Source organism: Malus sylvestris, chromosome 8, assembly GCF_916048215.2.
Source record: "Malus sylvestris chromosome 8, drMalSylv7.2, whole genome shotgun sequence".
Taxonomy (NCBI): Eukaryota; Viridiplantae; Streptophyta; class Magnoliopsida; order Rosales; family Rosaceae; genus Malus; species Malus sylvestris.
The window spans coordinates 13,565,846-13,578,604 of record NC_062267.1 but is presented as its reverse complement, the minus strand read 5'-3'; the positions used below and the strand labels follow the sequence as shown (position 1 = coordinate 13,578,604).

At 38.6% G+C, this 12,759-nt stretch overlaps 1 protein-coding gene across 1 annotated transcript; it reads right to left on the bottom strand.

The window, feature by feature from the left end:
• Window positions 1–5,553: 5,553 nt before the first annotated feature.
• On the bottom strand, window positions 5,554–8,044 carry LOC126631130 (ammonium transporter 2 member 5-like). The gene is made up of 3 exons (XM_050301291.1): window positions 7,433–8,044; window positions 6,387–6,672; window positions 5,554–6,185 (listed from the first exon to the last, which is right to left on the bottom strand). The coding sequence occupies exons 1-3, from the start codon at window positions 8,042–8,044 to the stop codon at window positions 5,638–5,640; spliced, it is 1,446 nt and encodes a 481-aa protein (XP_050157248.1). The 3' UTR covers window positions 5,554–5,637.
• Between the last annotated feature and the right edge of the window lie 4,715 nt (window positions 8,045–12,759).

Genomic DNA, 12,759 nt, shown 5'->3' with positions numbered 1-12,759 from the left:
CTTTATTTCCTTCACTAGGTTCGATTTAAGGTTGGTGGTTGTTTGGGGGACTCAGGTGATCAAAAGAAGGAGAGATAGAAAGTAGGCAAGAGACCTTCCTTCATTCATCCACTTAAAAGGACTTTTATTTTGAATTTGAGTTGTGATGCTAGGCATGGGAGTTGAGTTGAGGAAGAGGATGACACGATCAACGTCATACCAAACCCAAATGATGGTGGTTGGTAGCTTAGGACACGACATATCTTTATTTTTCTTAAATCAGAGAAGCATTTTAGGCTGAAATTTTTAGACCCCTCCTGATTTAAAATTTTGACTCCTCCTTACTGATCTCACCTACTCTCCCTTGCCACTTGGGCTAACCCAGGCATATTTTCTTAAACGTTGAAAATGAAATAAAGAGGATTTGTTTGCTAAGATGGAACAAACATTGGTGGCTTTTCCAAATTAGCGTCTTAGGTGTGATGTACATGTCTTTATCATCCAGCTAAATTTACATGTCTATTAGGAATTTAGGACGAAAAAAAAGTCCTAAAGTTTTAGTGCTTTGTTTTATGTGACTTTTAGGTTGTCCCTTTTAAGTTGTCAACTATCACACCTATTCAAAACAGAATCATAGTTATTTTATTTGTGCAAGAAACTTTGGTTTGCACACAAAAGTGAAACTCGTAATCTTCTTTGCCTTTCGAATAATCATGGGATGGGACTTTCTAGCCTTATTTAACGTATAAATCACATATTCTCATCCATCAAAGTGGAGATCTAAATGTTACGAAATCATACGGTAAAGATAAATATGATTTGACCATAGTATTCTGATTGATTTTTTTATTTATTCCTTTTGGACTTTGATGCCAAATTAAAAGCATAATATGATTGTTGATAGTTTGGCATCAAAGTCTGAACACAAAAAATACCAAATTAATGCCTAAGAATGGCTCAAAATGGAGATTAGACTAAAGTTAATGATGCCTTAGGAATAATATTTTCGCGTTGTCGGGAATTTTTCTGAATTTTTATATGATTAACACATTCCAAGTGTTCTCCACTCTGCAGGTTCCAAGGCCTTGCTAATTATTTTGGTTTCTTTTATAATATTTGGGTTCAAATTCATTTGCTAAATGCTAGGTTGTGACAGCTATCATGTATATGTAATATTATATAGGCTTTTTAACCATTTTGATATCTGAAATTTGCATATCTCCTCACTTTGATCTATGAGATTTGAAATCAATAGAAGTGGTTGCTAAGATTATCCACCATCAATCATTTTGGTCATTCCGTGAAAAATTATGTTAAATAAAGATCAAAATGATAAAAATACCCTTAATCTAATAAACAATAGGCCAAATGATTTGACAAAAATTGAAGGTATTTTTGTCATTATTTGCTTATTTAATGGAGTTTTTTCATGGAATGACCAAAATGATTGATAATGGACAAACTCAGGGACCAATTCTATTGATTTCAAATCTCAAGGACCAAAGTGAGGAGTTATGCAAATCTCAGAGACCATTTTGGCTAAAAAGCCTATTATATATATAGAAGCAAGCTTCAATGTGGTTTGTTACATGTTGTTAGAATTCCTCTGTCCCACATCGGCCAGAAGGCTTCAGAACAAGCCTTTTAAATAGAATTACTCCACTTTAACTAACGTCGAGACCTTTTGTGATAAAACCCAACACCTGATGCGAGTGGCCAATGGGGACCCACCCATTCACGTGGCATCTCTTGGCCTACATGGAGCCAAGTCGGGGCTCACCCATTCACCAGAGGTCAATGGGAACTCACTCGTTCATGTGGCAGTATAGGTCCGTCCCCTGGTTCATGTGGCAGTACGGGCCCGTCCCCTGACTTTGATACCATTTTAAATTTCAGGTAGACGGGCCATGGGCCCACTCCAACAACACCGATATTGTCCCCACTTGGCCACCTACTTAATTCATTAGGCGTGAGTTTTTATCACAAAAGACCTCGGTGTTAGTTAGAGTGAGGTAATTCTATTTAAAGGGTTTGTTCTCAAGCCTTCTGACCGATGTGGAACAGATGAATTCTAACACATGTGGTCCAACATCCTAGTTGATCTTGTTTTGAGTTTCTACGAGTGAGTCGCGGTTTCGAAACTCTCCCTTCTCCTAGACTATTGTAATAGTTTCAAACCTTCCACATCCCCTTCATAAAAATTAATTTTAAAAAAAATGTGGTTTGTTGAATAGGTTCCCCAAGTACTCTTGTCTTGTGAGATAAGGCTTCAAATGTTTTCAGTACAAAATCAACTTTATGTTTTATGAAGTAGGATTATCTCCCCTCCTATTCTCACATCATGAGTAAGTTGGTGTTCAGTGCACCTGTTAAAGACCTTAAGACTTTTTTTTTTCTTTTCTCACTCTCAATATATACTATTAGATTGCGTCCAACCACCTGATCGATGAAGACTTGACCCTAACCACCTGGGATGACAGAGACTTTATTCGACGTCTTGGTAAAAATCCCATGTTTTCAACACCATGGATATTAGAAAGTGAAGAAGTCAAATCTTCTCTTGCATGGAAAAAATTCTACTCTAAGAATCCTGCCCTTGGAGTTGCGAGCTTGGCCCCTCTCGTCTCACATTTTGAGTTTTGTCTTATTATTTTTATGAAAAAATCAATATAAATGTTGACGTGGCTTAACCGTAACCGTTCAAGTATGAGAGGAGGGAAGGGAAGAGAGATTAGAAGGAGAGAGAATCCTACTCCATGTTTTATAGTGAGGGGTTATGCTGTTGGGCCTGGTGGGGCGAAGTTATCCCTCACGAGTCATGAGCAGCTCGGCATATTGTTTTGTTTGTTTATTTTTGGAGACCCGGCAGTGCTGTGAACTTGGTTGGGTCACCTAACTTGGGTGGCTGGATTGGAAGACGAGCTCTAATATTTTGGCATGAAAAGGGATCCTCTTTTGATCATTTCCTCCTAATCCACCAAATTGAGGAATCTGTGTCATTGAAATTTGATTCAACGGGCACGGATTTCCTGATTTGGTAGATTAGGAGGAAGGGATCCGGAAGGAGGACCTAAGATTGTGAGGAAAATATGGTTTCCTTGGCGCAATGCCAAAAGGAAAGAGATCTTCTTCGAATCTCTTCCTCCTAATCCACCAAATTGAGGAATCAGTGTTATTGAAATTTGATTCAACGGGCACAAATTTCCTGATTTGTTGGATTAGGAGGAAGGGATCCGGAGGAGATCCCTTTCCTTTTGGCATTGCGCCAAGGAAACCATATTTTCCTCACGATCTTAGGTCCTTTTGTTTAGCAACTTGTCCATCGTAGAAATATAGGAGGAGAAATATTGAAGTGATAGGTTTTCAAGTGTAGAAATGAGTTGGTTCTTCGAAGATTTGGAATAAGATGAGATAAAATTTAAAGAATCTTATCAGAAATTAAGAAAAAAAGTTTTAGAAATAATTTCATAAATTTTAAGTTCTAGATAAGAAATCATATAAAAGAGAAGCCATGGCTTTATATGATGCTCCCATGGGCGAAGCTACAAAGGAGTGAGGAGGGGCGGACGCCCCTCCCCTCATAGGAATCAAGCCCAGGAGCGATGGTTCCGCCCTTCTGGTCTCGTCGGAAATGATGGAGTCTCGACTACTGCTTTGGTAGCAACGAAGAGTTATAATTTTTTTTGAAAATTCCTAGGCAGAACGACGCCGTTTTACTTTATTGAGATAAAAAAAAATGATTATAGTGGGGACCACTAGTCCCCCATTTCTTCTTCTCACTCACTCACACCCCGTCCCTTTTACAAGAGCAGCAAATTATGCCCCAAAAACTCACAATTCACAAATATACCCTCAAGTTCTGACTAGTTAAATTATATTGGCAATGTATTTATTTTGTATACATGAATATAAATTTTAGTCTACAATCACCTAATGTAGATTAATAGTTAGCACATAATTCAATCTCTTACATATATGTATTTGGAGTTTACCTTAAAAAATAGGTCAACTACAATTTACACTATTCACATTTGGAATGATTTTTAAAATGGGTCATGAAGTTTTAAATTTCTCATAATGCATCATAAGATATATTATAAGTGTATTAATTTTTATCTTCAGCCTAATTGTATGATAATTTATTAAATTGATGAAATTGTGAGCTTGAAAACCTTATATGAGCTCATTTGTAAACTATATTTGCACCGGATTGACAAAAAACCTCTTTAATTTAGGATTATTAACCTTTTTAAAATTCAACTTCAATGAATATTTAACCGAAACCAAAGGGTGATTGGTGTCAAAAATGTGTTTTTTATGACTAATCAGGAAAAAAAAAGTATTTGGAATAGAAGAATTTGCGACTATCAACGACAAATTTTTTCCTCGAAAAGTTTTTCCGATGGCTCAATACCTTTTCCTACTGCATTTTACCCTTGCTAATAGCGTTTCATTATGCAGTGAATGAGCATATTCTGGAATGTTTTCATGACATGAAACCTCGTCGGCAACAATTTTTACCCTTTCAAATTTCGCCCCTCCCCGCAACAATTTCTGGCTTCGCCATGCTCCAGTATTATAGTATAAGATGAGATAAGATTTTTATGAGAAATAAGTTTATAATATATTAACTAATAAATTTAATTCTATCAATAGTGTCATTCTCGGACATAGTTTTAGTATTATAAACTTGATCCATATTGTTGGCTCATTCTCTAATAATCTAAACTTTTGAATCCAGTTCTTACTTAACAAGATTTCAGAGCCTCCTTTGCAAGGAGTCCTGAGTTTGATTTTCGTTCCCCACTTCTTTGTTGGTTCATAGAAAATACATATATGATGGGGTTACACCTCACCATTTGCATATGCTTTGATAGTAACCTTGTTATTTTTGGTTTTTACTTTCATGAGGTTATGGGGTCCAATTTACTGGTCTAGTTTTGGTTCTTTCCAAGTATTTTCTACTTGGGTTAAAATTATTGAAATTTAATGTGGTGTGAGCCTCATAACTAATTCCCATTTTAAAGAAAAATGGAGATCCATTATCTTAAAGCCCTCCTATATACATATATTCATGGGATTAGCTTGTGGTCATCATTTCCTTTTTTATTGTTGAGTGAAAGTAAAAATTGGAATTAAATAATCAATTTCAATGAGTCATCAGATACCTTGATATTTTAACTTAACTTCTAAAGTCTTTTCACATATATGAATATTTTTAGCACATTTACGTATCAAATTAAAAAAAAAAAAAAAAAGAGATGATTCATGGCTGTGGGTGTTATATGAATATTTTTAGCACATTTACGTATCAAATTAAAAATAAAATAAAATAAAATAAAATAAAAAGAGAGATGATTCATGGCTATGGGTGTTATTGCAAATAGTTTATGTACAGTGGTGGAAACTAAGATGTAATTGCTATACTTTTGAGATTTTTTTTAGTATGCTCCGAGGTACACGATACTTTGAGATATTTTGGGCTATTAGATTCTTACACTAACCAAGATGAAGCATAATCGAAAATGGATATATTGATTTTATTGAAAATTTCTCTGAGAAATCAGAATCTGAAAATGTCTATAGGACTTCAACATTACAAAGCTCTTATCCTTCAAGATTCTGTTGAGCAATTTGTAGCATTAAAATCTATGAATTTTAAACCATTTCAATTTGTCGAGCAGCTTTTCTGCTTTTGGCAGCTGATGATTCAATATCATATCCTCCAGACTTTGAATTTCCAAGCTTTTCACCTTGTCCCCAGATAGCATAAGCTTCTTCCCCATGGGCTGCTTCATCACCAATCTCCATATCCTCCGTGGACATTCGCAGCGGCATGATGGATTGTATCACAAGACATATAATACTTGTGACCACAACATTTAGTGTAACAACATAAAAGATCCCGAGAAGTTGGATTCCCACTTGACGAAAGCCGGTGCTGACTTCTCCCATATGGAAACCGTAGAATAAGCCAACGTACTGTCCATATTTGGTATAGAACAAGAAGCTAAGCCGTGGGTGGGCAAAGAGACCGGTGAGGATTCCACCAAGGGCGCCTGCGATGGCATGAGTGTGGAGGACAGCCATTGTGTCGTCAACTTTCTGAAGGAGCAAAGATCTCTTGTGAACAACCATCATGGTAAACCAAGGGATTGAGCCCGAAAATATCCCCATTATTATTGCTGCCCATCCTTGCACAACACCTATATATATGAGGTTCAAAATGCATCAATGGTTATTAGTATCTGGCACTGAAATTTGATACTTGAAATCTAAAACCAAAATTTGAAAAAAATTGAGTAGATGCGAGATTTTATCAGGGCGTCGTGCCTCTTAAAGACAAGATGTCCTTCATAGAGCATTTATGTGAAGGATATGCAAAACTGTAGATTTTTTGAACTTACCAGCAGCAGGGGTGATGCAAACTAAGCCAGTGATCATTCCCTGAACTGCCCCAATGACCGAAGGTTTACGGAAGAAAGTGATGTCAAGCAAGAGCCAAGTGAGTAAACTGGTAGCAGTGCAGATGTGAGTGTTCAGCACAGCCAAGGAGGCATCAACACTGACCACATAAGGGTCTCCTCCATTAAACCCTGTCCAGCCCATCCAGAGAAGTCCTGCACCAGTCAACATAAGAAGAATGTTGTTGGGAGGAAACCTTTCCCTGTCTTTGTTCGAACGAGGACCAACCTGCATCGCGTATTAGACCCCGAATCAAATCATACTTCTCAACAAGTTTCTGGTTTTGAGACGTACTGCAAAAATGTTTGAAAAGAGGGAGACTTCAAAGGGTTGTATAGAGAAAGTGATTTTTGCTACAAAATGTGCTCCACATAAAAGTTTAGCAATTGAAAAGATGTGTAACTATTAATGTTAGTGAGAAACACTTGAAGTATCAAACTACATAAAGAAACAATAACCTCGCCGAATGTTCGATGCACTAATATTCGAGTCCAATGACAATTTAATCCAGTTTTTTTCCTCTAAATGAGGATTATTGTTTTCTACTATGAAAGAGAGTTCCGATGTGAAGAAAGTTGAGGTTCCACTATAAAATCAATTGGCAATATGGGAAGTAGTCAAACTTCTTATAAGCCTATGCAAGGTCCCTCCTCTCATCAATGTGGGACTTATTCTCAACACGTCCCCTCACGTGTGACGAATTTTCGAGCCTAACACGTGGACAACCCGAAGACAACTGGGTGACGTGGAGCACATGTGGCCGTTTGGCTTCACATGTGGGACAATATGCTCTAATACCATGAAGAAAGTTGAGGTTCCACCATAAAACCAATTAACAATTATGGAGAGTAGTCCAACTTCTTATAAGCCCATGCAAGGTCTCTCCTACCATCAATGTGGGACTCATTCTCAGCACGATGGACTTATTTGTGAAGAACCCGGAAAAAGAAAGAACAAAAGGAAGAATGAGAAAGAAGGGTTTTCCTACCCAGTAGGCAGCTGTGAACCCAGCAGCACCAGAAGAAAGATGGATCACGTACCCACCAGAATAATCAATGATTCCTTTCTTGGCCAGAAACCCGTTAGGGCTCCAAATACTAAAAGCTGCAATGGTGTATGAAAAAGTTAGCCACAAAGGCACAAACAACATCCAAGCATAAAAGTTCATCCTTCCCAAAAGTGCCCCAGCAATTAGAATCAAAGTAATTGCTGCAAACACAAATTGGAAATAAACCATTGTAGCATTTGGTATTTTCCCACTAAATGCTATGCCCAAAAGATATTGCTGGTTCAGTGCCACGTTAGGTTTCCCCCAAAATGGAATATTCTTGATTAAGGCATCCCCAAACGACATATGGTATCCCCACCCAACCCAACAAACAAGAACACAAGCAAAAGTATAGAATCCCATGAAAGCCGAGTTCACAGCCCATTTCTTCTTCACTGCGCCACCGTATAGGATCATGAGCCCCGGGATACTCTGGAGGCCGACCAAAGTCGCCGCCGTTAGCTGCCACGCGTTGTCGCCCTTGTTCATCCATGCCGGACTGGCCTCATCTGGTATGAGGTTAATAGGCAAAGCAACTGTGCTGTTGCTCATTTTGTTTCCTTATCACAATCCCAAGAAAATATGTCACGCTAAAGCACTACAAAAGAGTGCATGAGATTAACCAGCTCTGGGGAACTTGTGGAGTTAGCACCAAGTAGTGCTTTTATTATATAGAAGATTAGGGTTTTGATTCTCACGAATAGCTGTCACTGTGATGTATAATTTTTGGTGTTATTTGATTGATTTCTGTTGTTGTTAAACAATGTGTTTTTACATCTCTTAGTTGCCCAACTGCTACGTGTAGTTTTGGACATTTGGCGGGCACTCCAACCGTTTCAACGGTATTTCCAAAGATACCCCTCAGCCTTTTATCTCTCTCCCAATCAGAGAGTGCAGCACATCATAAAGAGAGATGAAAAAAGTTCAAATATTGGTTAATGGAGTATTAGAAGGAAGAGTCGGCGTTGATCAAAACTCGATCAAAACTCATTTCTTAATCGTTGATATATGATTATTATGTCGTTAATTTTTTACATTGTATCGTTGATTTTTAATTAATATGTTGTTGATAATTGATTTAATTAGTTCAACAATTAAAATTTAATTTCTATTCATTTTAGTCGATTTCTAGTGAAAATGGTAATTTTGTTTTTGACAGGAGGACATGGGGAGCTCCGACTAGTGTTTGTATTACACAAAACCATTTTTGCATGATATACTTTATGTGACTAAAATACCAAAGGTATCATCAACAATCAAGACATGGGGAACTCGAAATCTTTGTATTTACATAAAAACATTTTAGTCTGGGACTTTATGTGATAAAATAAGACTAGAAGACAAGCAAAATTAAGATTGAAAATTCCAAACGTATAAGAATGAACCGAACCCGAAAAAAGAGTCCAGGGGGAGGGATTCGAATTGTAATCATCACTTTTAAGGCATTATATCCATATTAAGATTTTTTTTTTTTTCACTTTGGCGAACATTTTGGACAAAAACAATTTGAATAAAAATGCAACCATAAACATGTCAAAATAATAGTAAGTGTAGTGTTATTCATACACATATTTTTACCAACTAAACTCTTATTAGTTTTTATCCATTGATCTTCTTCAATTCATTCGATCAGACGATTGAAAATTGAGACGGATGTGTGAAAAATAAAAATGGAGGTGTGAATAGCATTACCCTAATAATAATAGCATATCAGATAACCAAGATGGTTAATCATCCACCCAAGTACAGGAAACATAATTGTGTCGAAATTATAGTGTTTAGTGGTGGAATACTAGCAGCATTGTTGAAAGAAAAAATGTTGAAGATTCAAACTTCAAAGTCTAAGAGACCACCTTCACTTCTATCTTTTGTCCTTTATAGTTTTTACTCGTTCTCTTTCTTGTTTCCTTTTTTATTTTTCCAGAGATTTATGTGTTGTATGTACCATATTAAGCGGCTTCGGAAGAATAAAAATAAACAAAGTTCGTCTACGAAAAGGTGAAAGGATGCTTCTTGTTTATTACCAGGAAATTGAAGTTTCAACATAAAACAAATAGTAATATAGTGAGTAACTCAATTATTTATAAGCATATACAATGTTTATTATCTTATCAATATGGGATTTATTCTTTACACGTCTGTTTGTACCATACTTGACCAATCCCGAAACTACTGAGCACCGGTCAACGTTATACCGTTAAGGACCCAGAAGAGTTTCCCTCCAACCAGGAGGTCAATCACAGCGCGACACGTGTCGACATCAGAAGCCAATCATAGCGCGACACGTGTCAACATCAGAAGCCAATCACAACACGACACGTGTCAATGTCAAAACAAAGCTAGAAACTCTCTTCTATAAAAGGAGATCATTCTCCCACAATATTTCCTAATGTCATTTGTACTAAATCATTCACTAGTACTCACTAAAGGAGAGCTTGAACCTATGTACTTGTGTAAACCCTTCACAATTAATGAGAACTCCTCTACTCCGTGGACGTAGCCAATCTGGGTGAACCACGTACATCTTATATTTGCTTCCCTGTCTTTATCCATTTGCATACTTATCCATACTAGTGACTGGAGCAATCTAGTGAAGGTCACAAACTTAACATTTTCTGTTGTATACCAAAGTCCTCACTGATTTTGTGCATCAACATTTGGCGCCGTTTGTGGGAACGACACTTATTCCCACTCTCTTCAACTTTGCCAAGTTAGTTTCCACCATTCGTACACTCTATTTTGACCAGGCATCCCTCTCCAACATGGGGAGCGAAGGAAGCCACAACACACAGAATAACACCCCTCTTACACCTAGTGCGAAGCAACGAAAGAAGGAAGGAAAGAGGGTCGCTCTTCAAGCTAAAGTTGATGAGCTAGAAGCTTAGAACAACAAGATAACAATAAAGAATGAGGTCCTCTAGAAGCAGTATGAGAAGCTCTTTGAGACGCTCCACGAAACTAGACGTACTCAAACACGCGAGCTCATTGCCCATGTGGACATCAATTATTATCTGGGTACCCCCCCAACACGGAGGGTCACCTCCCTTCGACATGGGTACCCCTGATGAGAAGTGAGCTAATCATCAAAACATTGATCAATATGAGACTTCTCTCAACCTAGATGTTTTGACCCGAAGCAGAAGAAGCGGAGGAAGACACCTCCTTGCAGAAGGGTTGGAAGGATCGAAAGTCGTTTATCGTGACTGCCAAGACTTCCTAAAGCAACGTCGAGAGAATCCCCTCCACATATGCTCGAAGATCAATGACCCAAGGGTTTCTGAAAGACTCGGTCCCCTCCCACGACCTAGGCCAGCTCCCAATTTAGGGAAGGAACGACAGGTCCCAAAGGAACATGAAGGTATTCTGAGGTATTCCAACAGACTCGCCCTAGAAGTCAGTACGGCGAGTCCAAGAAAAAACCATACGCCCTTGCTCAAACTTTCCTACTTTTAAGAGGCGATGGAGACTTACGAAAGAAAATTCCAGTGGTACATGACTCCACTCAAGACCCCTTTTTCCTTCAGCTTCTTGTGGAAGTAAACAAGTTGAAGGTTGAACGTTAGGCCGAGATACCTAACTAGAACCAACCTAGGCCTAGCCCTCTCACAAGAAGGATCCTCGACACCCCCTTCAAGCGAAGACAAAACAAAAGCTTGGTTTACAACTCTATACTGGAAGGGAGGACCCAATTGAACATCTTAACCTCTTTGAGTCCACCATGGCATATCGGATGCACATCGACGAAGAGCAATGTCTTCTCTTCCCTTCCATCCTCTCTGGCGGAGCTCTAAACTGGTATTGCAGTCTTCCACCTGAGACAGTAGACTCATTTGAGGAACTGAGGAAACTGTTTGTCTCTCAACACATCTTTCAGACCGATCGCTTGCATTCTGCAGATGACTTGTACACTATTCGCCAGAAGTCGGACGAGTCACTACGAGAGTATGCCGGTCGCTTCAGCCATGAGTATTCTCGTTGCGCTGAGGCAGATGACAAGGCCACCCTCAAGGCCTTCACGGCAAGCCTACGTGATTGTTTCTTCAAGTACATGATCAATGCCAACACTTGGAAAACTTACTCTGAGGTGATGGCACAGGCTTACAACCACGCCTCCGCCGAAGTAAGGACATACCAAGGGAACCCCCATATGGTTAACCCCTATTAACAAGTGGGAAGTGGAAGTCAAGTTCTACCAAGTGAGGAGATCTTGGCCATTCAGACACCCATTGCATCATCTCCTGCCTCATTTAACTACTCGCTAAGTCACCAAACGTATCTGTCTCTTGGTAAGAGGAAGGATTTTTACTCTTAGCAAGCCCATTACAACAAGAGGGATAAAAGTTCGTATCAAGACAACCAGGGGTGAACGTACCGTCGACTATTATGACTATAAGGCCAAGCCCCACTCTTTCAAAGTGGAGGACTAGGTACTGAAGGAAATGATATTATAAGAAGGCATACACTTTACAAATGTTTTGACTCTTAACCGCTTGAGATCTTTTGTCACACAAGCCATTCGGTAAATATTTAAAGAAGATGGAATTCAGACAACTTCTTCTGAGTCTTTTGCATTCCTAGCACTAGAACACTTGGTCTACGCTGACCTACCCTTATACTCCAACTTAGAGCTTCAACATGCGTACTTTGACACAAAGTATGTGATACTAAGTGTTACAACCAACATGGTTCACATATCAAAAGCATGGATCCCTTCATGTATAGCAAAACATTCATAAGCATCACTCATATCAATCAACATAAACATTATACATTCCAACACATCTATACATAAGCCAACTGTGCTTCGAAAGGGTTTAACATACTTTGTGTCTTCGACACTTACTACAATGTGCCTCAACACCTTACCCTTATTCTCACCAACCAGGTGATGAAATATGAAGAAGGAACTCATCTTCATGCCACCAACCAAGTGATGAAATGTACAACCCATACTCTCCTTCAAGCCACCAATCAGGTGATGAAATGTACAACCCGTACTCTAATATCATTTGGCAACTTGCCACTCATGCCACCAACCAGGTGAAGAAGGAACTCATCTTCATGCCACCAACCAGGTGATGAAATATACAACCCGTACTCTCCTTCATACCACCAACCAGGTGATGAAATGTACAACCCATACTCTAATATCATTTGGCAACTTGCCATTCATGCCACCAACCAGGTGAAGAAAGAACTCATCTTCGTGCCACCAACTAGGTGATGAAATGTGATGAAAGGGGATGAAGAAACTCACCTTCATACCA

Coding starts and splice junctions, on each gene's coding strand:
- LOC126631130 (XM_050301291.1), bottom strand. CDS start 8,044: ATGAGCAACAGCACAGTTGCTTTGCCTATTAACCTCATACCAGATGAG. Junction 6,673..7,432: donor GGTTCACAGCTGCCTACTGG/GTAGGAAAACCC, acceptor TACGCGATGCAG/GTTGGTCCTCGTTCGAACAA. Junction 6,186..6,386: donor TTGCATCACCCCTGCTGCTG/GTAAGTTCAAAA, acceptor TCATATATATAG/GTGTTGTGCAAGGATGGGCA.